Genomic DNA, 27,009 nt, shown 5'->3' with positions numbered 1-27,009 from the left:
AGCCATGTCCATCACCGTGGTCTCGAGCCTCCAGCAGCTGGACTCGCTCACCTCGGATGCGAACAAGGTCTCCATCCTTGACTTCCACGCCGTCTGGTGAGCCCATTTCCGCCCAAGGGTCAAACCTGAGCTGACACGGCTCTAATTCGCAGGTGCGGTCCTTGCAAGGTGTGTTCGAGCTGTTGAAGTGGAGAGGCGGTGCTGTCATGTAGCGGGCGCGGAGGACGACTGACAGAGTGTGGCGACTCGCAGGCTATCGCTCCTGTCTTCCAGAGGCTCGCATCGCAGTATGCCGGGCGAGTGCAGGTGCGTCTTCATCCCTTCGCACCCTCTCCTCCTCGTCTTGCTGGACGAGACTCCGACTCACGCTCTCTCCTTCCCGCTTCCAGTTCCTTAAGGTCGACGTGGATGCCGTCCCCGACATTGCGCGCAAGTTCTCCGTCTCGGCGATGCCGACTTTCGTCATCTTGAAGGGAGCCAACAAGGTCGACGAGATGAAGGGCGCGAATCCGGCGGGTTTGATGGCGATGGTCAGCAAGCATGCGCCTGCGTCGGGCGGTGCTGGAGCGAGCGGATCTGGCGCGCCCGTGGAGAAGGGACTCGAGGGCTTCGTGCGTTTCCAGATGCCCACTTCTCGTTCGAAGGCAAGGATCGCTTACTTTGCCTCTGGCAGACCTCGCTCAACTCGCAAATCGACCTGTCGCAAATCCACTGCCTGAACGAAGCGGCCGGACACACGATTAAGGACTTGCTGCGAGGCGGCGGGGACAAGTGGCTCGAATCCGACGCCGACGAGCAGCTTCTCCTCCACATCCCATTTCAGCAGTCCATCAAGCTCCGCGCCATCCGCTTCACTACTCTCTCCTCCCACTCCGCCAATGCGCCAAAGACGATCAAGCTCTTCGTCAACCAGAGCGGCGTCGACTTCGATAACGCAGAATCGACCGAGGCTGCGCAGGAAGTGGTGCTCGACGAGGCGCAGGCGAAGGGCGAGAAGTCGGTCGAGCTGCGATTTGTCCGCTTCCAGAACGTCGGGCACCTGTCGATCTTCGTCGTCGACAATCAAGGGGGCGTGGACGTGACGAGGGTTGACAAGCTCGAGCTAATCGGAGTGAGCGTGGAGGGGACGAACATGGCGGACCTGAAGAAGATGGAGGAGGAGTAGGCAGCTTGCAAGCATCGTCGTTTGTGACCTCAATCGGCGGAAGAAGCGGCGGAACAGTCTGACCGCAGTGTTGTTGACTCCTGCCAGTGTTATCATGATGAGAGGGCGAGCATGCAAGCTGCGGATACGAAAAGCGAAGCATTACAACAACGGAAAACAGCTATTAGTACTCGATTCGCCAGTGCCCCTCTCGTCTCGCGTTACTCCTCCTCCTCGTCATCGTCCGACTGCACAGTACGCTTCTTCTTCGCCGTGCGAGAGGATTTGCGAGTGGCAGCAGGCGAGCTGCTGGCGCGCTGACGATTTGAGGCATCGGCATCGGATTCTGCAAGAAGTGAAGCGGAATCGGGCGGCGTCAGCCTCCAGGCAATCCGAAAGCAGAGACGATCAGGCTCGGCCAGAGGGTGTGAGCGCACCTTCGTCTTCGTCCAGCTCGTCCTCCTCCACCTCGTCTTCGTCGGCCTTCGTCCGCTTCTTCCCCTTCTTGCCGCTCGCAGCAGCCTTCCTCCCCTTCGCGGCAGCAGCTTTGCCCTTCTTCTTCGCTGCAGCAGGAGTCCCCGCACCAGTCTCGACGTCGCTCGTTGCCCCTGCGTCCGACTCTTCGTCGCCTCCGAGACCCAAGGCTGCGACGCCGATGGGCACGCCGTGGAACTTGCGAGTCTGCGGGTCGCGAGGCCAGATCCTGCGAGGATAGGAAGCTGGATATTAGCACGATGAGCGAAATGTTGAAGGTTCGACGCACTGAGGGCACGGGTTCGGCTTGTCGTCGAGCCTGTCGGGACACCTGCCGTCGTTCCCAAGCCGCTGCGCAACGCAGAACGTATGCAGCCGAACACCACAATCCTCGTTCGGACATGCGTAGCCCTGCGAGTTGCGTCGGACAAGTCGGGGATCAGCGAGGGTATTCGGGGCAGGGACGGACACGAGCAATGCCTCCGTTGATTGCGATCTCGAGCTGGCGGAATTGCGAGAGTGGATGTGATGGCGGAGGAGAACAATGCAGATGTCGATTGGTATCGCGAGATGCTAGGGGTAGTCTCGGGAAGGTCGAAGGGAAAGCCGAGATACGAAATCCTCGGGCTGGGGGAAGGGAAGGAAGGGCGACGCACGCTGGTCACGATACCCATGCAGAGGTTGCAGTCGACGACTGTCCGGTTCCTCGCGTCCTCCGCCTCGTCCTCTTCCTGGTCAAACTGCTCGCGAAGGTACGGTGCGAGTTCGACGAGCGAGCGAGGCGACAGGACAATTCGACCAGACTCGTGCAGTGAGAGCCAGCCTGAGGACGAGCTGTGTGAGTGGGCCGAACGAAGGAGGACCAGGAGTGCGCACCTTTCGCGAGGAAGCTCTTCAGAAGCTGAATGGCGCCAGCCTTCGTGACAGGCTGCTTGGCGAGCCGGATCACGTCGGTCTGCGTGATGCTGTACGAGAGCTTAGGCGCGAGCATGATGCGCTCGACCTGGGCGAGGCGAGAAGACAGGTCATTCGCGAAGAGCAGGAACACACGCATCGAGAACGCACGATAGACTTGAAGAACGCAATCTCCTCGGCCCTGTACTCCGTCGCCAACTTCGCAGGCTCGTCTTGCATCGTGTTGACCTGGGAAAAGCGGGCAAAGGTCAGCCAGGTAGTGAGGCGGGAAAGTGAGCGAATCCGGCTCACCAGGACGAGCATGCCCTGTCCCGACTCCTGGTCGCGTGTCGTCTTGATGTCGAGTCCGCAGAGGGCGAGACCAGGCTCCATCTTGGCGATGAACGTGTTGAGCGGTTCAGGTCCTTCGACTGTTGGCGAGCAGTCGCGGGAGGTCAACTTGCCGATAAAGACTGCTTGGCGGCCTTCTCGCAGTGTAAGAGAACCAACACACCCCTGCACAGCCTGACACACTCCTTGTACAGCGCGTCGGCGAGGTCGAGCGGCATCGTCCTCCTCGAGATGAGCGCCTGCAAGAACAAGTGCCTGCACGTCTTGACCGGGTCTTTGATGTCGAGGTTCGCCAGATCCCGCTCATGGTCGCCCTCTTCGTCGCTCTCCGCCTCCCTCGCGCGCTTGCCCTTGTTTCGTCGCGCATCGCCTGCGTCGGAGGAAGCGTCGCTCGCGGCGCGCTGGCGGCGCTGCGAGGTCGATGCGTGCACTGCCATAGCGTGTCAACAGTAGTGTCAGGCACACAGACGAGCCCAGGAAGCAGCACGAGCTAGCGAGCGATTAAGTCGAGGGTCGACAGGCGCGTCTTCCTCGCGAAGTCAAGTTTGGACAACTCGAGAGCGACGTTCCCAAGCGAGAGACAGGTCTGTGAGAGCGTCAGAACAACAGTATTGCAGGCGCAGGCGCGGCGGCGAAGGATGGACTCAGAAGAACGCCTCTCCCCTCCCCGACTTGGTCGCCGCCCTCGCCTCGCGCTGGTTCGCATTCTGTTTCTTCTTGCTGCCCTTCTGCCTGCCGAGGACGTTTGCACTGACGGGCTTCTTGCCGTGGTGCCGCCGTTCTTGCCGAGCCTTCTGCTTCGACAGCGACGACGAGACGATCGACTCGACGTCCCGGTTCTGCCGTGCTGGTCGTCGCCCGATGCGAGGCTCAGATGCGCCCTGCTGCCGTCGCCGGCGGGTTGTGGACCCGGTCGAGTCGGCGTCCGAGGCGTCGCTGTCCTCCTCCGAACCCTCCTCCTCCTCCTCGTCTTCCTCGTCCTCCTCCGATCCTTCCTCCTCGGCCTCGTCTGCGGCTTCAGCGTCGCCTATCCGCAACGTTTCGACCTCAGGCAGCCGCTCCGCCTCGCCTGTCCGCTCACCGACGCCCTGCGCCTCCTCCTCGTCCTCCTCCTCAGACTCGTCGCTGTACTCCTCGTCCGACGCCACTTCCCGCTCCTCCTCCTCCGGGTACTTCTCATCGTGAGCCGCAAGCTCAGCCATGTACTACGCAAGCGCGAGGGTCAGCTAGCTCGCAACGACTTGGCGAAGCGAAGGTGAGGGCTACGTACCTCCTCCAACACCTTCCTGTCCTCCTTCTTGAATCCGCTAGCCGCGACCTCCACGTCCAAGTCGAACTCTCTCACGCCGTCGCGCACGACAGAGGTGAACTTCGGGTAGACGCTCGACTCGTACTTGAATCGTCGCGCGAAGAAGATTCGAACGCATTCGACGTCGCGGTTGAAGTAGCTGTCCGGCGAGCGCCAGTGTCAGTGAATTCGGGAGACGGGGGAACGAGGAAACGGAAGCGCGACTCACTACTCTGCGTCGGGGTGGTCCGTACTGACCATCTGCGGAAAGTCGATCAAGACCGGCTCGAGCAGACTGCCCTCCCTCTCCCTCCTCTTCCGCTCCTCATACTCCTCTCCCTCCAGCTCAACCTTGACCGGGAAGTCCCCTTTCTCGCGCTCAATCCGCTCGTCCCGCTCATCAGGCGTCTCGTCGTCTCGCGCCTTTTCGGCTTCGGTCCGGTGGTCGCGGATGAGGAGGTTGAATTCGTTGAAGTCGCCGTGGATGAGGCCGGAGCGGGCGAGGCGGACGATCATGTCCATCAAGGCGGAGTAGAGAGCGCCGGGTGAGGGGACGGACGAGATTTGGCGGCTGGGCGGGAGACGACGGACACTGTCAGCGCATGGAATACAGATCGTACTGAGCGGGGTACGCACAGAGGGAAGGCATCAATGAGCTCCATGATGAGGCAATGCCGCGACTGGTCGATTGGTCGAGGAACTGGGAAGCCGTGGTCGTGCAGGACCTGGTAGAGGACGGGAACGTCAGCTAAATGCACACGAAGTCACTCGTCAGGAAGCGAACGGACCTTCATGAAAGCAAACTCCTTGATCGCCGCCAACCTCGACATGTACATCCAGCTCGCCGACTGCCCCTTTCGCAGGTAGTCTCGCTTCGACTTGATGGCGCGGAAGGACATGCGACCGAGTCTGTTTCAGCGACAAGCAGGGTCAGCAGCGCTGGTGAAGCGGCGGAACGAGGCAACGTACCGGTGGATCTTCATGACCATCTGCTCGTCATCTTCGTTCGCCACAACGTAAATGTCTGCACACGAGTGTTGCGTCAGTAATGGACTCCAGCAGGTACAGCTCTGCCAGCAGTCGGTCGGCCAGCCTGGAGGGCACCCGCGATGAAAGTCCCGACTCACCACTCTCCTTTCCCGTCCCAATCTGATTTCCGACGCTGTAGATTGTATCCCTCTTCGCAAACGTCCGACACGCCAGGAAATCGTACCCGCCATACGTCAACCTGTACCCATCGTCTGTCCGCTCACCTCAAGGTCAGCTTCCCTCCCGCAACCCTCGGGACCCGGACGCACACTTGGCATTCTGCACTTTTGCAACAAGCTTCTTCTTCGCTAGCTCGCCGAGCGCTTTGTTGACGCCTCCTGAGCGCGAGCCGGCGATTTGGGCGATGAGAGCGGAGGGGACGAGTTCGTGGTTCTTCGAGCCTTGCTCGACCTGCGAAGTGGCGAGGGTGTGTCAGTCCGGCGTGTCAGGAGGTTCAGGGTGTCAAACAGGCCACGCACGGCAGAGAGGACGCGGAATGCGTCTGCGGAGATGTAGCGGAGGTCGGTCGCGTCGAGCTTCATGGCGCTCGAAGGCGGGCGCTGGCTGGTGCAGTTGGAGCAGAGTCTAGATATCAGGCGATACCACAAGCGATAGAACCAGCTGAGCGAGTTGAGCGAGCGAGGGAAGCGGTCAACGGGTGAGCTTGGCACCGCCTCAACCAGCTACAACGAAGTGAGTGGTGAAGTACAACGGGAGGGCTTGCTGGGTGCTGCAATATCGTCTAATACAGTCTACGATACCGGCTACAAGTCGCCAACGGCCAACGAAAGCGTCTATCACCCCCTCTGCACCCTCTCGACGTCCCTCCTCACCCGTTCCATCTGCTCCTGCAGCCTCTCCTTCTCCCCCGTCCAGTCCATCGCCTTCCTCCCCTGACCCCCGTCCTGAACCCACCGGACCTCCACTCCACGCCTCTCACACTCGCGCCTGATCCGCCCGACGGCCCACGCAAATTCACCGTTCGTTTTCCACGAGGTGAGAGTATCGAGGTCCCAGCTTTGCGGGAGGGTGAGGACGAGCAATTGCGAGAGAGGGAGGGGAGAGTCGGTACCAAAGGGCGAGGAGAGGGGAGAGGCGAGACCGGGAGAGGGAAAGGGCGTCAAGGCGAGCGGTGTAGGAGGCGTCGACGGCGAAGCTGAGATGGGCGTGCGAGAACGGAAGGGAGTGTAGGCGGGCGAGGCGGAGGCACTGGCTGAACTCGAGGCGAGCGCAAGGAAAGAGGTAGAGAGCGCGCGGGCGGCGGCGAGATGTGGCTCGAAAACGTCTGCCGTGCCTTGAGCGGGCGGAAGGACCGTCAAGTGCGTCAGGTGCTGCACTGGCAGGCTGTCGAGTACCTGTGGCGACAGGGACGAGACGGGCAAGGTGAGGTTCCGCAAGGACGGGCACTTGGCTACGAGGTCGAGCGGGTCCACAGCGTTCTCATCGCCGCGTTGGTTTGGCATACTGAGTAACTCGAGGGACTCGAGGTTTGGCGCAAGATCGACCGGCTCGTACGGCCCAAGGTCGTTCAACGAGCCAGGCTCGTCGATGAGGCTGCATCCGTTGAGCGAGAGGATTGAGAGCTTCGGCAGCGTGCGAGGCGAGAGGAAGTGTGCGGCTGTCGAAGTGTCGAACTGAGTGTTGCGGATGGTGAGGCTCTCGAGGGCGGGTATGACGGTGAAGAACGGGTGATAGCGGGACGTCGTCGTCCGGTCGGAGAGGACGCACGACGAGAGGGTGAGGTGGCGGACATTGTAGGCGTTGTCAAAGTCGAGGAGGGAGAAGACTACCGTCCGGACGAGGCAGAGCTCGACGACGTTCGGGCACAACTCGAGGAGAGTCGACAACCTCGTCGTCAACGGGTTCCTCCGGCCGATCTCTTGCGGATCCGGTCCAGGCGCAATGCCCTTGGCGAGGCTCTTGCGACTCGCGCAGCCGTCAAGCCTGACGCGCTGGACCATCCCGGCGAGCCGCGGGTTACGCTTCACCGTTCGGATAAAGGCATTGATCTGGGTCGTCGAGCGGAGCGTCGGTGCAGTGTAGAGTGCCGTACAAACGCGATCGCGCGTCTCGGAGCAGAGGAGGGCGAGGGTGCATGCCGACGCGGGATTGTCGACAAAGGCGAGGTGGAAGATGTAGAGGACAATCTCGGCCGGCAGGGTTGGCTGCGACAGGGATCGCGTTCTGTGCAACCTGAGCAATCTCGTCGGTCTGCGGAGAACGAGCCCGTCAACATCCGACGCCCTCTGCGGATGTACCGAGGATAAGTGGAGTGAACGTACGCCGTCTTCTCCCCCAGCGAGACCCGGCTCTTCCTCCGCTTTGCACGCAGCAAGTCGAGCAGTCCCATCGTGCGTCGAGTGAATGGCAAGCGAGAGAGCGGGGGGCGGAGGGGATGCGAGGGGAAGTCGAGGGGGTCCAGATCCCACTTGAAGCGGGTGGCGGGGGATACTGACCACGCGGGAGCAGTCTGACGGGTCGCTGGCGTCGTCTGTGGTCGCTGTGAGCTGTCCCGGCGTGACCAGCGAGTCAAGGGAGCGAGGGCAAGCGTTGGCGTCGCTTCACACACCCCGCTTCCGTCGCTGCCACGGCCCGCAAAAGGCGGTTCGGCGACTCGCAACGAGGGACAGCGAGAGTGCATGCAATGGGCTATGTACATTGTCACGTTGTTGTTCTATGCAATCCGAACCCAAGTCCGCACTCTTCAAACCGACCGCCGACTCACTCCTCCTACCTCCACCCAAGGACAAGTTCCGCATTCAGGACGTCTGCGTCGCGGTGGTCGTCGCGGCGAGAGGGACGATGCCCGCGTTGAGCGGCTCGTTCTCGAGGTTGATCCTGCCGCACAAGACGTCGACCAAGCGCTGCATCGGCGTCCACCACTGCACCTTTCCGCGGCGGTGCTTCGTGTCTGCCGCAGCAATCATCTCCGCGATGGGGACGAAGCGGATCTCGGCGCCTTGGATGGCGATCGACGCAGCGCCAGGCGTCTTCGATCCGTGCTGCTGCTCGAGCCAGTCGATGCACTTGACGGTGAGGCGGACGGCGCGCGTGCGGTCGCGAGGGGAGGGGACGCCGCCCTGCAGCGTGTGGCCGAGCGAGACGAGGCGCGAGTCGAACAGGTCCTTGCCCTCCTCGGCGAGGATGTTCGAGATGACCTCGGTCGTGTAGGTCTTGGACGCCTTCTCCGAGCTGCGCGTGCACTGTCAGTCCTGCTCGTCAATCGAGGTGAGAGAGGCGAGTACGACGCACCGGATGACGAGGCGACCCTCACTCTTGCCGGCGACGTCCTGCTGGTAGCGCCGCTTGAGGAACTCGACGTCGTCGACGAGCTGCTTGAGCGTGATGCCGTTCTCCGGCGTGTAGACGATGTTTGCGCCAGACTGAGCGAACCGCAGAAGTCAGCACGAGATGCGAGCGAGAGGAAGGAGGCAGAACGCACGGCAAGAGCACCGAGCATGGCGATGTAGCCGCATCCCGCTCCTTGAGTCTCGACAACGAAGACACGGTTCCTCGACGCCGTTGCCGACTGCTTGATGGCGTCGCAAGCGTCGACAAGGACGTTGATCGAGGTGTCGGAACCGATCGACCACTCGGTGATGGGAACGTTGTTCGAGATGGTCGCGGGGAGGTGAACAAGAGGGATCTTGAGCGCCTTGTACCTGTCGCGCGCCTTGTCAAGCTGGTTGACCGCAACCATCGCCTCGAAGCCGCCGACGATGAAGAGCGAGTCGATTTGATACTCGGCAAGCTTGGCCGCGATGCCTTCCATGTCGCTGTCGGGCAAGGCGCGGTTCGTGCCGAGCTCGGAGCCGCCGCGAGTACCCCATTGGTCGACGCGCAGCCAGGTCAGCTCGGCGACGTTGCCCTCGAGCAGGCCGGCGAAACCGTTGTAGATGGCGACGGGCGTGTGGCCGTGGCACAAGCAGTAGCGGACGGCGGTGCGGGTCGCTGCGTTCATACCGCCTGCAGGAGCACCGGTGCTGCGCGAGAGACAGCCAAGTCAGTCGCGCTTCGGCGAAAGGCGCAAGACAAGTTTCGCTACTCACTGGATGATACCGATGCGCATGCGCTGCGACTCGGGCACGCGATACTCGGTGTTGAGCCTCGTAGTCGCACGGAAAGCGTGCAAGCAGTCCTCGAACTCGGGGTCGCGGAGGCTGAGAGCGCGAGTGAAGTCCTTGGCCTCGATAGCCTTGGCGACCTCCTGCGTCTGCGCGACGGCCTCCATCAACGGCCGGCGAGTGATCTTGTTCTCGCGAATGCCGATGACGGGGGAGGGAGTCGAGGGGTTCGACGAGAGGACAGCCTCGACGGCTTCGGCTCCTTGCAAGGTGGCGAGGATGCGGTCGTAAGCGACGGGGTTGCCGCCACGCTGGGTGTGCCCGAGAGTCGTGACGCGGGTGTCGAGACCGAGGCGGTTGGTGAGGACGTCCTTGATGTCGTTGGGCGTAATCGGGTTGAGGTTGCAGTCGTGCGCGCCCTCGGCGACGATGACGATCGTCTTGCGCTTGCCCTCGTCGCGGTGCTGCGAAAAAGTACGTCAGTCGACGGCCTGCAGCGAACAGACTGAAGGCCACTCACGCGCGAAAGAACGTTGCACATCGAAGTCTGCCAGTCCTCGGCAGTGGGTGGCCGCTCGGGAATGAACATGTAGTCGGCGCCGGTCGCAATAGCGGCCATGAGAGCGAGCCAGCCGCAGTGACGGCCCATGACTTCGACAACGAAGGCGCGAGAGTGGGAGGATGCGGTCGACGAAATGCTGTCGACAGCGTCGCAGATGCGGTGGAGGGCGGTCGTGGCGCCTGAAAGCGAGAACGGTCAGCCTCAAGTGACACTGGCTGGTCCATTGCGTGCGCACCGATGGTCATGTCGGTGCCGGCCATGTCGTTGTCGATACTTCCGACGAGTCCGACAATATTGAGGTGCTTGTAGGTGTCGTACTGGTCCTGAGTGATGTCGCCTGTGCGAAAAGGGTGTCAGTACGTCATCGCAGCATCTGATTGGGAAAATACCGCACCGTTCTCAAGGAGAGCCTGCATGTGCTCCGGCCATTCCGCCCGCAGCTTGTCCGCTCCGGTCAAAGATCCGTCTCCGCCGCAGACGACGAGAGCGTCGATACCGTGCCGGACGAGGTTGAGCGCAGCCTTTCGTCGGCCCTCAATCTCGCGGAAGGCGGCGCAGCGGGCAGTGCCGATCAAGGTTCCGCCGATAGCGGCGAAGCCACGGACGTCGTCCCAGCCGACCTGCCAGAGATTCGTCAACACAGTTCCGAGTGCTGCAGAGAGACCCTCGGACTCACGCGGATGATGTAGCGCCCTCGGAGCGTTTGCTCGCCCTCACCCTCCTTGAGCAATTCTCCCTCTCCGTACGTCGCGACGAATCCGCCGCGCTTCTTCTTCGACGTCTCGGGGTCGATGGCAGTCGGTGCGCCGGCCAGAGGAGGGGAAGTTGCGGGGGTCTCGACGTGAGCGGTCGCATCCTGGTTCCCGCGAACGAGACCCTCCCAACCCTCGCGGACGACGTAGGCCTCGCAGCCGCTGCACAGTCGATCAAGAACGATGTCAGCAACAGTGTGAGCAGTCTGAAGGAGCGCTGTCCCGCGAAAAAAGTCGAAGTATGACGCAGCCCAGCCCGACCTCCCGTCCCGCTTCTTCTCGAGGTGATGAGGGCTCAAGACCCGACTCAGGCAGCTCGAGCGGCAATGCAGATCCTTCACGATCATAGTCTGCGCCTATCCTCACTTCGCCAGCCCGTCCCGCGCCGTTGCCAGCCGTATCTTGCGCTTCATCTCCTTTCGACCGACCCGAGAGAAGGAAGCGAAGGACTTACCGCGCGATGGCCATCTTGACGACTGCGCGCACGGCAGCGTTCATTCCAGCACTGTCTCCTCCGCTGGTCAGGCATGCCAGGCGAGTCCTGCGCTTGCCGGGCGTCTGGGGCTGACTTTCGCCTGGCGACTGGAAGGCGAACGGCGGAGGCGTCTCGGCGCCTGAGAGATGGGGCGACTTGGGCCCGCCGCCTGGCAGGATAGCTTCGAGCTGCTGAGCGACACGGTCGAGCGGGTTCGCAGACATGGTGTGGTGGAAAGAGGAGAGAGAAACCAACTTCATGACATCGATGTGTTCGGCCAGGGTCAGCGCGAGGCCAGCGGGCGGATTGGGACAGCGTACAGGCTCGCAGAGGCTGTCTAGTCACTGGCTTTGCAGGGAATAGATTGCTTGAAGCGAAAGGCGACGAGCGAGAGATGCTCGAGAGGCGCTTCCTCTCCTCGCAACGGCCTTCTCAGCCTCGAACAAGGCGCGGGATCGGTTCTCTTGCGTGAGAGCGGCGGGTACATCGTCGAGCTCCGTCGTGGTCGCCCGACGGGCCCGCCGAGACAACGCTGCGACTTAGGAGTCGTCGCCAACAAGCCTCTCCTTCCACTCCTTCCAGCCAACGCTGACCGCCAGCGCATCCACCGTGTCCCTCGCCAGCCCGCACTTGAGCTTGACGCCGTCGAGGATCTTCTCCGTGTTGTTCTCGCTCGAAGCGCGCGAGAGGAGGCGCAGGTGCAGGAGTGTCTGGACTTGGCCGGCGATAGAGGTGGTCCCGAGGGCGTATTCGAGGCGCAAGTCGACGATGGATTCGAAGATGGCGATCAGGCGCTCGTAGGCGAACGACTTGCCGCCGCGAAGGAGGACAGAGGCGGAGCCCTGCGGCGAAACACGATCAAGTCAGCTTCCAGTTTGCCGAACGAGCTCGAGTAAGGACGCACCTTTGTCGGACTCTGCCCCGCCTTCTTCGCGCTCGCCTTCCTCGCCTTCTTGCCCTTCTTCGCCACACCCTCGAGCTCATCAACCCTCACGAACATCCTGACATCGCTCTTCGGCGGATTGTTGGCGGCGAAGTGGGCTGCAATGAGGAGGTAGCGCGACGCGATCGGTAGCGACTTGGCCAGCGAGAGTTGCGAGATGCTGTTGCGGCTGGTCGTGGCGGAAGAGGGCGAGAAGAGGTTGCCAGAGCCGGAGGAGACGTTCGCTGCCGAGACTGCGTGTTTGCGGATTGGTGTTGATGGCCCTGCGGGCGCTGCGAAGGGGTCGTCCTGGTACGATGGTCGGGCAGGCGAGGCTGAAGTAGAAGCCGAGGCAAAGAAGTCGTTGCCGGTCTTGGCTGGCGAGTCGAGGTAGGTCGGTTGCTTAGGCAAGGCAGAGATGGTACCGGTGAAGCCGAGCACCGGTGCTGCCTGCGCTGCCGCGGTCAAAGCAGTAGGTGCGGCCGGAGCACTCGTCGGCGCCGCCTGCGACAAGCGTGGGAGGAAGAGCCGGTCGAGTTCTTGTGCAAAGTCGCTCTTGAGGGCGATGGACAGTCGAGCCGTGTCGCTTGGTGCGATGGGAGCTGCGAATGTAGGACTGAGTCGATGTAGTGCGGTAACTAGAGGCAATCAGTGACTCACGATTGCTCTTCTCCCTCACGTCTTTCCACCGCGGCCAGAACTTCGTGCACAGGTACGCATAGTCCTCGAAATCGTTGACAGCCTTACCAAACGTCGTCTTGACGATGAGGGCGAGCGAGCGGAAAAGTTCGACGAGCTGGTCGTGGTCGAGCGCGTCAGCTTCGCAAGGATGCGAGGCGGGAGAGGCGGCGAAGCGGTCGGTGAGGAGGGTAACCGTGTCTGTGAGCGTTTCCGTCAGTGGCCGGCCGTAGAGATGTGTGAGATTTGCTCACCTGCGGCGGAGATGTCCTCAAACGTCAGGATTTCTGGCGAGACCAGCCCGACCATCGATTCTCGCGCTTTCCGCCAAGGCAGCTTCGAGACGAGGATGGTCGTGATCGGCAAGCCCGTCTGCGCAACTCTCGGTCAGCATTTCAGCGACTCTGGCGGAGGGACGGGACTGACGAGCTCCGCCAACCTGTGCATAGTGCTCGCGAAGGTCAAGCCGACGCCCGTTTCCCTCGCTACTCCCCCGCCAGTACCCGAACCTCCCGCAACTTCGCTCAGCAGCTCGCCGTGCTCGACGAGGATGAACCGTCGGCGAGGCAGATTGTCGACAGATGTCGGGTCCGCGAGTAGATCGGTGGTGAAGGAGTCACCAGAAGACGAAGCCGAGTAGATGGTCCGCAAGGAGTGGTGGATGGCGTCGACGGTGTTCCGCAGTGGCGCAAGAGTCGGCTTGTCGGCCGCAGCGCGAGCGTCGGCGTCCCATTCGAGCGTCCACTCCGCCTCGTCTCCGTCATCCGGGTCCTCCGCCTCCCCCGCATCTTCGTCCGGCGCCGCATAAAGATCCTCCGAGTCTTCTCGCCGCGCGCGCTTTGCGGTCCTGCCTTCGAGAGCCTGACCCGCCTTCCGCTTCGTCTTTCGCCGCTTGACGACCTTGATCCCGTCCATACTGCCATCCCAACCCTTGATCCCGCCGTCTCGCTCTTCCCAAGCAGTTCCGTCTGCAAGCTCCCACCCACTTAGCTGGCTCAAGATTCGGTCGAAAGCAGCCTTGACAGAGTGCACTTCCGAGAGGTCGAGGTGCGCGACTTTGGGCAGGAGTTGCTCGACTGTGGGCGGGTCGCTCGCGGGCGCATCGGACGGCTGGATGGCGGAATTGAGCACTTGCTGCAAGGCTGGCAGCAAGATGGGCGAGTCACTGGGCGAGTGGACGAAGATGGATGGCGGACAGAAGGGGGAGAAGACGAGGGCGGAGAAGCGCTCGAGGAAAGCGGCGAGCGAGGGCAGCGGCGGTACGGCAGCCTGTGCCATCTCGGACGTGCTTTGGAGACGACACGGGCGGTGGGAAGCGAGAAAGTGAAGTGGACGAGACAAAGCGATGAAGTCGCGCTGGAACACGAACAACTCGCGTGACAGACTCTCGAGCAGGTATGACAAGCGGGACAGTCTTTGCATGCTAGCGACATCGCTACGCGACTTCCATCGCGTCCACGCTCGCTCCGCCGCCAATCTGGCCGTCCTCGCCAATCAGGAGCGAGTTCTGCTCCTTGAGGAACTGCACACTGCGCTTCTCGTCGAGAAAGCTGTCGAGTGGGCTGAGAGTCAGTACGAGAATAACTTGAAGGAAGTAGGTGGCGAGCGCACAGGGTGTATACACGCCTGACGTCCGGCACGTCCACCTGCGCCGCCTTTCGTCGGCGAGCAACAAGGTTCGAGAGGGTGATGAGCTGGATGGCGTAGCCTGCGAACGAACCAGTGGTCAGAGCAGGGTTCTGCCGTATTCGGACGGGAAGCGGAGCGTACGAAGCGAGGTCTCGGAGCCGATTTTGGTGAGGATCTCAAGCGCGGCAGGCGCGAGCGAGACGTCCTCTTCTTGTGCGCTGGGGCAGAAGAGCGGTCAGTGCACAAGTCAAGGGAGCTCAGGTTGTTCTGCAACTCACCGAATGGACAGGATCTCCTTGATGTCGTCGGCCAAGTACGCCCCAGTCGAGATGATCAAGGCGCGGTCGAGGAGGTCGATGGGAATACCGTGCGGGCTCTTGTACTTCGTTCCGCGTATCCGGGTAATGCCGCGGTTCGAGGCCATGATGACGATGGGGGCGAGCTCGGTCTCGAGAGCGCGGTTGAGGAAGGAGAAGCATTCGATGTCGAGCATGTGGACCTGACCGCTCCAAGAGTTAGCTCAGCGACATTGACGGGAGCATCATGTGTGCGCACCTCGTCAATGAACAGCACGCCCGGCACGATCTCTGCCTTGCCCTCCTCCCGCCAGTCGCTGACCTTGTTGTTGATCTGATCCCGCAACTCGGCCTTGATCTCGCCCGTGTCGCCTGCGTAAGAGCGGTGTCAGCGGAGTTAGCTGGAGTCATAGGATGGCGGACGCACCAGCGAAGAGTGCCAAGAACCCTTGCGTCCGCGAGTTGATCACGTCGATCTCGTGGAGCGAGACAGTGTGGACGACCTCCTTGCGAACCTGCAGCTCGCCTTCGGGGCACTGCACAAACTTCGTCTGTGGACGCAAGGCGGGTCAACCGGACGCCTCAAGCCTTCGAGCTGGAAGTCGACGCACGTCGGCACCCATCGCATCGTAGTCCCGCGCCCGCGTGAACGACCGTCCCAGCTTCGAGATCTTGCCCGTGCTCTTGTCGATGACGATGACGTCTCCGGCAATGACCTTCTCCTTCGACAGCGCATCGATCATCTTGTTTCCGAGGTCGTAGACCGTCTCCATGTCCGTCGTCTTCATCGTGATCTTGCCCGTCTTCGAGGCCTGCGGAGCGGGGATTAGTGAGCGACAGAAAGCCTCGCCATTGAGCAGACAGCACGTACGCCAGTCAAGCTGCGGTCAATCTGGATCTCGACAACCTCGCCCTCGATGATCTCGCTCTCCTCCTTGATCCGGACGCCGATACTCCGACGGAAAGCCTGCGTCAGCGCCTCCGTTTTTGACATCTCGAGCGAGAAGATCTCGGACGCCGAGATCATGGTGAAGGGGACATCGCTGCCAAGAGACTGAGCCATGCCTGCGGGTGATTCGCGATCAGCTGTCACAACTCCGGTCGAGATCCTTCAGCCGCAGGGACTGTCTCCACGGCTCAAGGAACAGCAGCAAGGAGTCGCAGGAGCGGAAACGCACCCATCGCAATAGCAGTCTTGCCAGAACTCGGCGGACCCGCCATCAACACCGCTCGTCCCGCGATCCTGCCCTCCTTGACCATCTTGAGGATGACTCCTGCGGCCTTGCGCGCCTTGCCCTGCCCGACCATGCCCTGACTGTTGCCCCTCGGCTCGAGAGTGGTGGGGTCGAGTCCCAGGCCGCGAATGTGCGAGTGAGCGCCTGCGGGAATGCCCAGGTCAGTCAAGCCACTTGAAATAACCCAGTGGACCGCTCATACGCACCGATGCGCTCGACGCGGGTCTGCTCCCGCTCAGAGGTGGTCGTCTGGATTCCTTGCATGCTGGACGGAGGAGAGAGGTGCGGGGCTGGCTAGAGGGGTCGGCCTGTGCAAGCAGTCGGTTCTGGCAGCCCCAGCAGCGCAACAGGCAGCAGTAGCGATGACAACGGTGAGGTCGAGCGGAGAGGGGCGGGTCTGCTTCGAGCACACTACGTCCACTCGTGCTAAGATGGGCAGTGCGGTAGAGAGGGTCTGTGTAGACGGGACGAGCCAGCTGGGCCGTTTCGCGTCCCTCCGCACCGAGGTCGTCTCGCCTCCTTCTCCTCAGCGCAAGCTCACGACGACGCTCTCACGGGTGGACGATGCGACGGGGAGGAAACGACGAATGCAATGCGGAAAGAGTAGCAACAAGCGAAGGAGGAAGAACGAAGGAATAGGAAGAGCACATAGTCGAGAAACCGCCTCACTTCCAGCTCCACCCCTTGCTTCCCTTCGTCCCAGACGCGCCAGGCTCCAGTGTCCGCCGCCCAAAGACCCCCTTCCCCTTCACGCCGCCGTGTAGGTTCCGCTGCTCGCGCTCCCACCGCTCGTCCGCCTGGTACGCCTCGACCGCCTCCTCCAGCTCGCCTCCTTCTCGCGATCCGACGGCCTCGCCGACGTCACCCCTCGCTGCCCTGTTCTCCTGTATAAACCGCGCTTCTTCTTTCCGCGCTCGGAAGACCTGATCGACGTAGGTCTGCGCCATCGACCAATCTGTGCACTTCGTCGTGACCATGAACCGCCGGACGACCAGTCGTTTCCGTTCGAGCTCGGGCGGCAAGACCGGTTCTGTCGACGTCGAAGCGCGGGCGTCTGGCGGTAGGAGGATGAACTCGCGGGTGTGTAGGAGGTGAGGCGTTGTTGAAAGTGTCGATGTTGGAAGCTTGTTCCATCGGCAGAGAAGGGTACCCTGCGGTAGCGAGCCAGAATCAGCGTCAGTGAGAACCCTTGATTTGTCAACACGAGCGAAAGAACGCACGTCGACGCCGTACTTCATGCTCAACCCGAGCATCGTCTCCTCCGGGCGGACGTAGTGAATCGACGGCTGCGACGATTTCTGCTTCTCGTCCACCTCGACGTTTTCGTCATCCTCGTGCCCCTCGTAAGCCGGCGGCTGTCCCCAATCCTCTGCCGCAGGAGGAGGAGGCGGATCCGCCTTTGCCGACGAGAAGTCCTTCTCCTCCTCGTCCGAATCGTCGCCAAGAACAAAATCGCCCGCCTCGTCTGCTCTTCTAGGGCCGTCGTACGAAGGCAGTCGTCCAGGGCTTGGTGCACGAGAGGGCGCCTTGCTCGTCGATGAACTCCCGCCGCTCAGAACGTCATGCGCCGTCGAGCAAAGGATGCATGACTGCCAAGGCATGCCAGGTCAGCCAACAATATCATCGGAGAGTCAGAAGGGTGCGCACCTGTCCCAGCGTTCGTCTCTTCCGCACGCAGGCCCCGCAGACTTGATGGTCGCAGGAGAAGCGAGTCGGTGGCGGATCGGTCTTCTCTGAGTAGCTGGGGACGTCTGCAGCGTCGAGAGAGCGTGAACAAGCGATGCAGAGCTCCATAGCAAGCCGGAGAACGAGCGATGGAGCGCGAAAGTGGCAAGACGGAGCGAAAGAGGCGGTGTCGGCGTCGAGAGACGACGGCGGCACACGATTGACAGAGTCCTTTGCGACGGATGCAATGCAGTGAGTACCGTCTAGCTAAGAGGCCGAGGGGTACGGGGATTAGGACGACGACGTTAAGGAGGGTAAGAAAGTCAAAAGTGTCTGTCGAGTCGTCGAGTGAGTGTAAGGTGGGAACCAAGACACGTCTGCTGTAACGAGGCGCATTCTATCGACGTCGTTGACCTGTACCGACGGCCGAGCTCGCCTTGCCAGCGGCGGAAGGACGTTGAGTGCCGGGCATGCCCATCGTCGAGGCGGGTCCCGAGGGAAGGCCCATGGCGGATCCGGCGTAAGCTGGCATGCCGTAGAAGCCGGGGTGTGCTTGAGGCTGGAAGAAAGGTTGCGACATGGCGAAGGACGGAGCGAAAGGCGGGAGGTGCATGCTCTGCGAAGGCATGTGGTGGTGTTGCTGCTGGAAGAGGTGTGGCGGCTGAGGCTGGCCGTACATCCCGCCCATGCCGCCGTACGAGCCGAAACTCATGCTGGGCATCTGTCCGCCGCGCATCGAGCCGCCGCCGCCGCCAAAGTCGCTCGACCCGCTGCCGCCCATCGCGCTGCCGGCGACGCTCTCCGCCTTGGCGCGGACGGCGGCCTCTTGCATCATCGCCATCATCTGCGAGGCGCGCTGGTGAAGCGACATCTTCTGGTCGGGCGGGAGCGAGGCGTCTGTGCGATACAAAGCGAGAGTCAGCACGCGCTGGGAAGGAGAGAGACGTCGAGCACGCACAGAGGTACGGGTCGACGCCAGGCGGCGCGACAGCAAGAGGCGAGTACGTCCCGCCCATCCCCATCGCCATTGGGTGCATGAACATCCCGCTCATCCCGCTCATCGTGCTCTGCCCGCCCAAGGCCGATCCCTTCGTCGGCAAATTCGCCAGCGGCTCATTCTCATCCTCATCGTCGTCGTTGCGCTCGCGGTCCGGTACGAGTCCGCTCAGGTGGTTCAAGTCGCGGCCGATCTTGAGCGCTTCGATAGCCTCGGCTTTGTGGCGCGCTTTCATGCGGTCGTAGACGGTCTCTTCGACGGCGGTCGAGGAGGAGGACGAGCCGATACCGGACGTCGAGGCGTTCGAGGCGGGTTGGCGAGAGGCGGGAGTTGGTGCGAGAGCGGAGGCAGTACGGCCGTGAGTCGAGGCGTCTCGCACGCTCGCGACGGTAGGTTTACCGAACCCAGCGAAAGTCGGCAGACTCGGGTTCGAGCGATGCGCGAACGGCGCGCCGAGCGACGAAGGTGGGTGGAGGAATGACCCCCCTCCGAGCGCAGACTGCGTACTCATACGCCGACCCTTGTTCCACCTCGCCTCGTCCGCGGTCGAGCCCAAGTCGAACTTGACGGACGGTTTGGATACGTGCGCCGGGGCGGCGGTGGAGAAGTTGAGGTCCGAGACGTTGGGAGAGTTGTCCTTTGGCGTGTGCGGGACGGACGAGCTGGATGCTGTGCCGGAGCCGGAGGAGGCGGACGACCTGTCGCGCGCAGAAGTAGCGAAGAGCGGAGAAGGGACGGGAGTGGCGGTAGCGGACGACGCAGCGGAAGCTGAAAGCGCGCTGAGAGGCGGGATAGTCGGTGTCGAAGGGTTCGAGACAGACCGAGGCTGGAAAGGCGGGCGCATAGTCGACGTCGTCGGCGACGCAGGCGCAGTAGTCGACGGCGCTTCGGCGGCCGCAGCTTGCGACACCGTCATGCTCGTCGAGAAGCTGAGCGTCGACACGCTGCGCCTGTTTGACCCCCTGCGCTGGAGGGGCGAGACGCCCAACGCTGCACGCCTCGCGTCCGGCCCGAACAAGCTCTTGACAGGCGACGTGGCGTCCTTCAGCACCTCCAACTCGCCGCTCGGTTGATGCCTCAGCCCCTGCTGCTCGAGCACCGGCGTCCTCGACCCACCATCCATACTCGAGCGGAGCGTCAAATCCGTCTGACTTCGACTCCGAATCGTAGCGAGCGGTACCTCGTCGTCCTTGTCCGAGTCTGATCCGCTACTCGCGCCCTCATCATCGCTGCTATCGCTCACCCACCCCTTTGCCTTGCCCTTCCCCTTTCCCTTCTCTCCTCCGACGCCCATCCCTCGCAACGCACTCTTCACCCCCTCAGGCGCAAGCGAAGAAGTCCGTTTGGGCCTCACGAACCCCTGCGCCTCCTCCTTCGGGACAGGGGAGAACCCAGACGCAGACTGCGGCGTAGGAGGCTGGACGGCGACTGAGGGGGCGGTCGAGAGGGTCGATGTGCGCGTCTGGCGTGTAGTGTCCCCTTTCTGGGGTGTCTCGAGTGAGGTGCGGCGAGTGGTAGGGAACGGCGCAGCAGCGGGGGAATGGAAAGAAGCCGGCAAGTCGATTGGCGAGCCGAGCGGCGGACTCGAACTGATCATGTCCCCATACGAAGCGATCAGTCGCAGCTCGGAGTCGTCTGTTGACATGCGCTTTGCGGGACCTGGTCGACGAGGCGGGGCGGAGGAGGGACCGCCAACTTGGCTCAGCGGACGGGGAGTAGAGGTTCCGGATCGACCTTCTGGTGCGGTGGTGAACGACGAGACAGAGAAAGTCGACTCGGACGGCCTCAGCGCGCCAGTCGGTCTTGCAGTACACGCCGCGCGATCCGCACCTTCCGCAGGGCCAGGCAACCCGTTTGCTCCGAGTTGAAGCGAGGCATTCGACGACGCGCGCGAATGAATCGACGAGCTCGATCCGTTGGATTGCTGGCCCATCGCGAACGACGGTCGAGGCGGGACTAGGATCCCCTGCTCGGAGTAACTCGATCCGCGGCGACTCGTGCGACTGGCCGGTCTTTGCGGCTCGAAGCGCGGTCTTGAAGTCTCGACGGGCGAAGAAGGGTCGTCCAGCCCATTCGCGAGAGATGCGAGCGAGACGGACGATTTTGAGCGTGCGGAAGCGAGTCGGAAGGCTTCGGCTGTAATGGTGGGCGAGGGGGCGGGGTCCCATGTCCCTGTAGAGGGGTTCGGTGCGCCGATAGTAGCGAGAGAGGGGCGGCGAGGGTAAGGGCGGGAAGAGCCGTAGTCGAGTGACGAGCGGAGGGATTCCTGTTGTTGGGCCGAGTCGTGGGCGTCGAATGGCGGGGCGGAGGTTGGGAGGTGCGGCAGAGTAGGTTGGGGAGGTCTAGTTGAGGAGTACGAAGGGCGCGAAGGGATCGGATCCTCGTGGACGCGCGAGACGGTCCTGAACGACTTGACGACGAACCCGCTCCCGTCGTCGTCCGCTTCTCCCCCCGCCGCTCCTCCAGCGCCGTACGAGCTCGAAACACTGCCCCTGCGCTGCTTCGACCCCCTCCCGATCTTCCACCGACTCCACTTGCCCTTGTCCCGCTCCTCCCGCGCCTGAGACTCATTCACCGCGCCCGTCCCCATCGCCGAGACCTGTCTCCGTCTCGGTTCTGCCGCACGCGCATCAAGCCCGAACGCAGGGAGCGAGAGCGTGCTCGACGTTGCGCGGGAGCCGAGCGCTCCGAAGACGCGGTTGCGCTCGAGTGGGGAGGGAAGAGGCGGCGAGGCGGGATTTCCGTGGCGCGAGTCGGGCTGGGGAGGGAGGGAGGAGTATGTCGAGGAGGTTGGAGAGGCGTGGCTGTCCCTTGCGCCGCTCGACGAGGGCTGGGATGCGCGTGCACCAGAGCCCGTCGTCGCGGTGGTTGAAGGACCCGGCTGCGGCTGGGGGTCGCGCTGCTTCTTGCGCGAGAAGAGACCCATGTCCCAGCCCCGTCTGTGGCAAGTGCGAGTGTGTCAGTGCGCGTCCAGTTGAGACGGCTGTGAGCGGGTGCCAAGTCGCATCCTGCCCGCATCGCCTGCCGTTCGATGGGTGTCGAAGGGGTCGCAGACGGACGAACGCACCTCGGTCGCGCACGGCCTCTCCTGGGCGTGTCGGTGGGGACTGTTCGAGCTTGGAGACGAGCAGCAGCAGTCGCAGCGAGAGCAACGAGGGGACGAAGCGGGACAGAGGCAGAGTAGTTGAGCGCTCTGTCGATCGACCACCCAGCAGTCTCAGATGCCTTGAACAGGTCCAGTCAGTACAAGTGGGTGTGCATGTTGAGAATTGTGGTTGAATGACCTGCGAGGGACGGCTTTGCAGGACAAGACGACAAGCTTCTGTACGCTCGACAGGGGTCACCACGAAGGTCGACGGCGCTGTCCTTCCAGCCACTCGTCGCTCGGTACAAGTCGCAGCAGGTCGAGAGAAGTATGTACATGCTCGGCAGACTCGCGAGGAAGAGAAAGCAAGAGCGTATCGCCTCGTATCGCCGGGAGAGGAACACGTGTTGAAGAGAGGTGTCTCGGAGCGGTTCGCCCGTCGTCATCGAGCAGTCGAGCACAGCCCCTCGCTGCGCTTCGCGAAGACCAGCCCGCAGCTTTGCGTCGCTCGCTGCGCTGCGCTGGTCCTCGGCAAAGCTCGTCCTCGCTTCTTCTCTCTCCTCGACCGCAAACGACTCACTCGCACACACACGCACACGAACGAATGGCAGCCGTCGCAGCGCACTCGCCTTCGCACCCGCCTCACACCACCACCACCGCATCGTCGCCCCGCTACAACCCCGCAATGACCTCGTCGTCGAGCCCGCCACAACAGACCCAGCAGCAGCGCAACCACCAGCGCACGAACCAGCGCGCTCCTCCTCCCGCACGCCTCCCTCCCGCCGTGCACGAACCCAAGCCCGTCAGACTCGCGACGCCCGGGATGGGCTACCCGTTCCCCTTGATGCTGAGCCGCGCCAACACCCCGCGCGAAGAGATCCTCGCGTCGCCGTACAAGGTCCAGCAGCGTCCGCCGAGCCCGCGACGCAAGGTGACGCCCCAGGGAGACGGGTGGGACACGCCCGCCAACTCGTCTCGCGCGTCGTCCTTTGCCATGTCCTCCCGTCGTCCGTCGACACTCACGTCGACCTTCTCCGACTCGTCGTGCTCGACAATGTCGTCCACGACGTCCGACGCCCTCTCGTCCCCAGGGGACGACGTCTCGTCCGCCTCCTCGCCCTTCTCCGAGCGCGCAGACGTCAACACCTCGTGCGCTAGCGACACCGTTCCCCCTCCGACGACACCGGCCGAGCACGCCCGCTCGCGCATCAAGCACGCAGGCTCGACGCCCGGCGCTCCACCCCCCAACCCGCTCGTCACGCTCGACATCAAGCCGCCCGAGATGCTCGACCTCGACGATATCCGCGAGTCGGCGCCTTCGAGTCCGTCGCACGACCGGATTGCCAGCAGCACCGACGACGAGCGCAAGAAGCGCAACCCGCTTACGGGAGGACTCGCCGGCCTCTCGATGTCCGGCTCGCACTCGTCGAAGGAAGACGGCCTTGGCGTCGGACCCAAGGTCGAGATTGACTAAGCGGCCACCCTCCTCCACTGTACATACTCATCCACACACGCACGCGTCATCCAGCGACTCGCCTGTAGCCCTACGTTCCGCCCGGCGTCTAGGACGCCTTGCTCGTGCCCCGGCCACGAAGCGCTTTCCCATCCTCGTGTAGCCTTTCCTCTTTTACGAACCCCTCGCATCAACTCGTACATAGCTTTCCGCGCTCGTCGCTTTGCCTCGCCATCGTTTCTCGTTATTCACGTCGCTCGCATCGTTTCTCCCTCACAAGACCGTCTGCAAATACACGCCGTCCCACTGATGACTGCTCGTTACGATTCTCTCAGTGAGAGAGAGAGTAAGAATGCTGGCACTACTCGAGAGTAAGAATGCTGGCACTACTCCGCCTTGATAGCAACCACACTCGCGCCCCTCCACCAAAGCGTAAACGGTCCCTCCCCATGCTCCTCAACCAACAACTTCCTCATCCTCTCGTTCCTCTCTTCATCCATGAACAACCCCCTCACTCCCAGCTTCATCATCTCGAAGAACTTGTCCGTCGACTCGAAATGTGCTGGGACTTCGAGAGGCGCGGTGCGCGGGTTGAGGAAGCCGTGGTGGGTGAGGGTGGTGGAGAGGGTTGAGAGGGATGTGAAGGGATTCGAGAAGGTGGGAGGCATGCGGAAGGACGGGTCGGCGCGTTGGAGGAGGGGGAGGAAGCCGGGGGAATGCCAGATGGTGTAGCCGAGCACGCCGGAAGGGCGGAGGAGGCGGTGACATTCTGTGCAGCATGTGAGTGAGCTCGGGAGGTGAGGGAGAGCGGAGGGAAGGGCGACGGACCGGAGATGCCTTTGGCTGCGTCGGGGAAGAGTTGCAGGCCAAAGTGGATGAAGGCAAAGTCGAACGAGTTGTCGGGGAGCGGGACGTTCTGCGAGCGAAAGGAGTACACGACTGAGTACGCAAGAGAGCGGAGGAAAGGGGCGGGCGAGCGCACCATCCCGTCCATGACCTTGACCTCGACGTCCTTCCATTCCTCGACCTCCCTCCTCTGCTTCGCCAGCTGGACCATCTTCTCCTCCACATCCCCCATCACGATCTTGACCTTCCCCTCACCCTTCACCTTCGCCTTCAGCGCACTGGTGAGGACTCCCGCGCCCGCCGCGTTCTCGACAACGTCAACAGGCTTGTCCGCCTTCTCGATCGCTTCGTAGATACCGCTCAGCTCGAGTAAGCTCTGGACGGCTTGACCTCCCGTAAAGCGCTCCATCATCGCGATCTCTGGCCCGCCAAAGTGCGAGAACGAGGGACGGAAGGCGGTGTCTGTCATGGCTGGTCGTGCAGAGTGTTGGGAAGCGATGTAGCGTGAGAAAGAGAGAGGCAGTCGAGCGAGGCGACTTGGCATACAGCAGTGAAGATAGGGAGGCCAAGAGGTGTCGTGGACGTTCGGCACGAGGTGTATATCGGCGCTCAGTCAGCGGGGAGGACCGCTGTGGTCATTGCCAAGTCGGAGGGACCAGTTAAGCAACCGCAGACCGAGCAGGAAGCAACAGCGGATGTCCGCCGGCGTTGGTCCAGGCGAACAAGTCGCGGAGGCGGTCTGCGACAGACCGCTCACCCACTTCGCTCAAAGCGTGCTGAGCAGGCTGCGAGGGGTCCTTCGACTGCTGGTCGAGCTGCTGAAGTGTCGCTCGACCGCCGGCGAGCTGCGACGAAGTCACCCACGCTCGCTCAAATCCTCATCACCATCTCGGTCCGGCAGACACATCCACGGCACGGGGCGGGCTGGCATGTAGGCTCAGTACGAGGAGGAATGCTACGGACTGGTCACAGGCGGCAGCACCAAAGTTCGTTCAGGTGGGCGGAAGTTGCGGCACTTGCTTTCTCATCCTCCTCGCTTCGAACGGTCGACATCTGCCTCTCTTTCTCGCCTGTGCGCCAGAATGTGCTACACCCGAATTCACAAAGCTACGCACGACAGGCTGACCGGTCGACTGGACGGATGCCTCCTTGCGGACTTGCTGGGGCTCGCTTCTCTCGTGCTTCTCTCGCGCCGCTTCCCGTCGCTTCAGCGCCCGAGCGCCGCTGAAGTCGACTCTTCTACTTTCTCCCTGCTCGAACAGAGCAGGGGCTCTGTCGAGCTCTTGGCGCGGTTGACCCTGGCGAACTGACTGCTCCAACCCAGCGGAGGCACCTCATCTCGCCCACAAGGAACTATTACCGGTCGACTCCAGTGTTTGACGCCTCCGTCATGGCTGCATTACAGCGATGATCCGCTCCTGCTGCGCTCGTCGCATCACTGCCCTGCGCTGCGCTCGCCGACCCTTTCCCGACTCTTCCTCGAAGGGATCGTCAGCAGTTCCTTCTTCGCCTGAAACGGCGCCACCATCCCTGTTTCCAACATTACAGTCTGCAAGACTCTGTTACACACGGAATGGCTTTGTTGAGGGAAGCGAGGAAGCGGTTCGTCCGGGGAAGCAAGCGGGTCGAGAACGGCGACGACGAAGGGCCTGTTCTCCCCAAAGCTCGAACCCGTTGGCTGGCAGAGTGACTGTGCTGTGGACAGTGCTGCTGAGACTGCGTACGCTGCGACTGCTACGCCTCTGAGCGACCCACACCCGCCCTTCCCGGGTCACACTCCTCATCACCCCCGCGACCTTCGACCCGCACGACCACCCGCTCACTCCCTCGAAACGGCACGCTGGACTCGTAGCACACCTGACTGCACCTCCTGCGACACCCCCGTGACACCCAGCCGACTTCCCTGACCCTCTGCTCGCGACTCGGGCGGAAACAATCGACGAGGTCAAGGAGCGATGGGTGCGCTGTGTTGCAAGCCAGAGGTGCGTACGGCTGTTCCGTCACACTCGAGACGGAGTACAGGAGCTGCCGGGCTCACCGTCGAACCCGCTCATCCCGCTCGCACACCCGCACAGGAAGTTGACTTCGACGGTCCCGTCGACCTCTGGCACTTCTACCTCTTGCGATCCGTGGGCAAGGGTGCTTTCGGCAAGGTGCGTTGCATTCGTATCTGTAGCGTCGCCGACGTATGCACCAGGACACACCATCTCTGCCTCGAGCGGGAGGGATCGTGCACGCATACAGAGGCGCTTGTGCGTGAGCGAGGCGAGACACTTACCTGACACGGTTTGCACAGGTACGAGTCGTGCAGCATAAGAAGACCAAGGCGCTGTACGCCCTCAAGTACATCAACAAGGCGCGGATATCGAAGCAGCGGGCGGTTAACAACGTGCGTCCTCGAGTCCTGATCCTCTCGCTCTCTGCCTGTCCGATGCCCAAACTCACCACGTTGGACCCACAGATCATCCAAGAACGACGACTGCTCGAAGAGATCGACTCGCCCTTTGTCTGCAACCTCCGCTTCGCTTTCCAAGATGACGAGAACCTCTTCATGGTCCTCGACCTCATGCTCGGCGGCGACTTGCGGTTCCACCTCGACCGGCTAGGATCGATGAAGGAGGATTGGGTCAAGTTCTATGTTGCGGAGATGGCGCTTGCATTGGGCGACCTGCACAAGCGGGGAATCGTCCACCGGTGCGTCTCTGCCTCTGACACCCTTTCGAAGACTTTGACTGACAGGTTCATGCGTCGAATAGCGACATCAAGCCGGACAACATCCTCCTCGACGAGAAGGGGCACGTGCACTTGACCGATTTCAACATTGCCGTCCATTTCACCGAGCGACGAGCGCTCACGTCTGTTGCAGGCTCAATGGCGTACATGGGTGCGTTTCAGCGCTCCCCCTCTCGCTCGGCCGGGTGAGCTGACTTGGTTCCCCTCGCGCAGCTCCCGAAGTCCTCGCCAAACGCGGCTACTTCGCCACAGTCGACTGGTGGTCCCTCGGCGTCGTCGCGTACGAGCTACTGTTCGGCAAGCGGCCGTACCGGGGGAAGACGAACTCGACCCTCACCCAGGCGATCTTGAAGGAGCAGGTCAGGTTTCCGGAGAATGTCGAGGAGATTGTGTCTCCTGAGGGATTGGAATGCATCAAGGGGGTGAGTTTTGCGCGA

At 62.4% G+C, this 27,009-nt stretch overlaps 12 protein-coding genes across 12 annotated transcripts in view; 3 read left to right on the top strand and 9 right to left on the bottom strand.

Annotated features, from left to right (window-relative positions):
* Window positions 1–4: 4 nt before the first annotated feature.
* RHTO_00498 (thioredoxin family protein) lies at window positions 5–1,165 on the top strand (the record flags this gene model as incomplete). Its single annotated transcript, XM_016414182.1, has 5 exons — window positions 5–96; window positions 153–168; window positions 253–306; window positions 390–611; window positions 674–1,165. 5 exons carry the CDS (start codon window positions 5–7, stop codon window positions 1,163–1,165), a joined length of 876 nt encoding a protein of 291 aa, XP_016277189.1.
* Window positions 1,166–1,365: 200 nt separating this feature from the next.
* RHTO_00497 (DNA repair protein Nse1) lies at window positions 1,366–3,300 on the bottom strand (the record flags this gene model as incomplete). Its single annotated transcript, XM_016414181.1, has 8 exons — window positions 1,366–1,490; window positions 1,582–1,847; window positions 1,908–2,029; window positions 2,275–2,441; window positions 2,495–2,621; window positions 2,684–2,761; window positions 2,825–2,943; window positions 3,027–3,300. 8 exons carry the CDS (start codon window positions 3,298–3,300, stop codon window positions 1,366–1,368), a joined length of 1,278 nt encoding a protein of 425 aa, XP_016277188.1.
* Window positions 3,301–3,507: 207 nt separating this feature from the next.
* RHTO_00496 (RIO kinase 2) lies at window positions 3,508–5,722 on the bottom strand (the record flags this gene model as incomplete). Its single annotated transcript, XM_016414180.1, has 9 exons — window positions 3,508–4,068; window positions 4,134–4,311; window positions 4,381–4,722; window positions 4,788–4,876; window positions 4,940–5,060; window positions 5,121–5,175; window positions 5,279–5,392; window positions 5,450–5,591; window positions 5,660–5,722. 9 exons carry the CDS (start codon window positions 5,720–5,722, stop codon window positions 3,508–3,510), a joined length of 1,665 nt encoding a protein of 554 aa, XP_016277187.1.
* A 255-nt stretch (window positions 5,723–5,977) lies between these two features.
* On the bottom strand, window positions 5,978–7,530 carry RHTO_00495 (uncharacterized protein; the record flags this gene model as incomplete). Its single annotated transcript, XM_016414179.1, has 2 exons — window positions 5,978–7,391; window positions 7,463–7,530. 2 exons carry the CDS (start codon window positions 7,528–7,530, stop codon window positions 5,978–5,980), a joined length of 1,482 nt encoding a protein of 493 aa, XP_016277186.1.
* A 409-nt stretch (window positions 7,531–7,939) lies between these two features.
* On the bottom strand, window positions 7,940–11,257 carry RHTO_00494 (6-phosphofructokinase; the record flags this gene model as incomplete). The annotated part of the gene is made up of 9 exons (XM_016414178.1): window positions 7,940–8,372; window positions 8,433–8,563; window positions 8,623–9,163; window positions 9,230–9,708; window positions 9,765–9,985; window positions 10,042–10,143; window positions 10,201–10,426; window positions 10,483–10,720; window positions 11,013–11,257. The coding sequence occupies 9 exons, from the start codon at window positions 11,255–11,257 to the stop codon at window positions 7,940–7,942; spliced, it is 2,616 nt and encodes an 871-aa protein (XP_016277185.1).
* Window positions 11,258–11,572: 315 nt separating this feature from the next.
* On the bottom strand, window positions 11,573–13,911 carry RHTO_00493 (Origin recognition complex, subunit 5; the record flags this gene model as incomplete). Its single annotated transcript, XM_016414177.1, has 5 exons — window positions 11,573–11,875; window positions 11,938–12,557; window positions 12,616–12,834; window positions 12,888–13,005; window positions 13,060–13,911. 5 exons carry the CDS (start codon window positions 13,909–13,911, stop codon window positions 11,573–11,575), a joined length of 2,112 nt encoding a protein of 703 aa, XP_016277184.1.
* A 157-nt stretch (window positions 13,912–14,068) lies between these two features.
* Window positions 14,069–16,057, bottom strand: RHTO_00492 (AAA family ATPase Rvb2; the record flags this gene model as incomplete). The annotated part of the gene is made up of 10 exons (XM_016414176.1): window positions 14,069–14,183; window positions 14,245–14,341; window positions 14,404–14,480; window positions 14,541–14,761; window positions 14,818–14,930; window positions 14,986–15,109; window positions 15,170–15,370; window positions 15,430–15,623; window positions 15,737–15,937; window positions 16,000–16,057. 10 exons carry the CDS (start codon window positions 16,055–16,057, stop codon window positions 14,069–14,071), a joined length of 1,401 nt encoding a protein of 466 aa, XP_016277183.1.
* A 401-nt stretch (window positions 16,058–16,458) lies between these two features.
* RHTO_00491 (uncharacterized protein) lies at window positions 16,459–17,587 on the bottom strand (the record flags this gene model as incomplete). Its single annotated transcript, XM_016414175.1, has 3 exons — window positions 16,459–16,944; window positions 17,014–17,382; window positions 17,441–17,587. The coding sequence occupies 3 exons, from the start codon at window positions 17,585–17,587 to the stop codon at window positions 16,459–16,461; spliced, it is 1,002 nt and encodes a 333-aa protein (XP_016277182.1).
* Window positions 17,588–17,855: 268 nt separating this feature from the next.
* On the bottom strand, window positions 17,856–21,381 carry RHTO_00490 (uncharacterized protein; the record flags this gene model as incomplete). Its single annotated transcript, XM_016414174.1, has 2 exons — window positions 17,856–18,355; window positions 18,417–21,381. 2 exons carry the CDS (start codon window positions 21,379–21,381, stop codon window positions 17,856–17,858), a joined length of 3,465 nt encoding a protein of 1,154 aa, XP_016277181.1.
* A 763-nt stretch (window positions 21,382–22,144) lies between these two features.
* RHTO_00489 (uncharacterized protein) lies at window positions 22,145–23,014 on the top strand (the record flags this gene model as incomplete). The annotated part of the gene is made up of 1 exon (XM_016414173.1): window positions 22,145–23,014. The coding sequence occupies one exon, from the start codon at window positions 22,145–22,147 to the stop codon at window positions 23,012–23,014; it is 870 nt and encodes a 289-aa protein (XP_016277180.1).
* Window positions 23,015–23,379: 365 nt separating this feature from the next.
* On the bottom strand, window positions 23,380–24,383 carry RHTO_00488 (UbiE/COQ5 family methyltransferase; the record flags this gene model as incomplete). Its single annotated transcript, XM_016414172.1, has 3 exons — window positions 23,380–23,762; window positions 23,822–23,909; window positions 23,976–24,383. 3 exons carry the CDS (start codon window positions 24,381–24,383, stop codon window positions 23,380–23,382), a joined length of 879 nt encoding a protein of 292 aa, XP_016277179.1.
* A 1,411-nt stretch (window positions 24,384–25,794) lies between these two features.
* Window positions 25,795–27,009, top strand: part of RHTO_00487 (AGC/YANK protein kinase) — a gene marked incomplete at both ends in the record, with an annotated part of 2,175 nt that continues 960 nt past the window's right edge. The window contains 6 exons of the mRNA XM_016414171.1: window positions 25,795–25,821; window positions 25,915–25,992; window positions 26,136–26,228; window positions 26,301–26,533; window positions 26,596–26,723; window positions 26,786–26,994. Coding sequence (XP_016277178.1) covers window positions 25,795–25,821; window positions 25,915–25,992; window positions 26,136–26,228; window positions 26,301–26,533; window positions 26,596–26,723; window positions 26,786–26,994 — 768 coding nt within the window. The remainder of the gene's footprint in view (window positions 25,822–25,914; window positions 25,993–26,135; window positions 26,229–26,300; window positions 26,534–26,595; window positions 26,724–26,785; window positions 26,995–27,009) is intronic.

Source organism: Rhodotorula toruloides (assembly GCF_000320785.1).
Source record: "Rhodotorula toruloides NP11 unplaced genomic scaffold Scaffold1, whole genome shotgun sequence".
Classification (NCBI taxonomy): Eukaryota; Fungi; Basidiomycota; class Microbotryomycetes; order Sporidiobolales; family Sporidiobolaceae; genus Rhodotorula; species Rhodotorula toruloides.
Note: the sequence above shows the minus strand (reverse complement) of the source record. Positions and strands in the feature narration are given on the sequence as shown.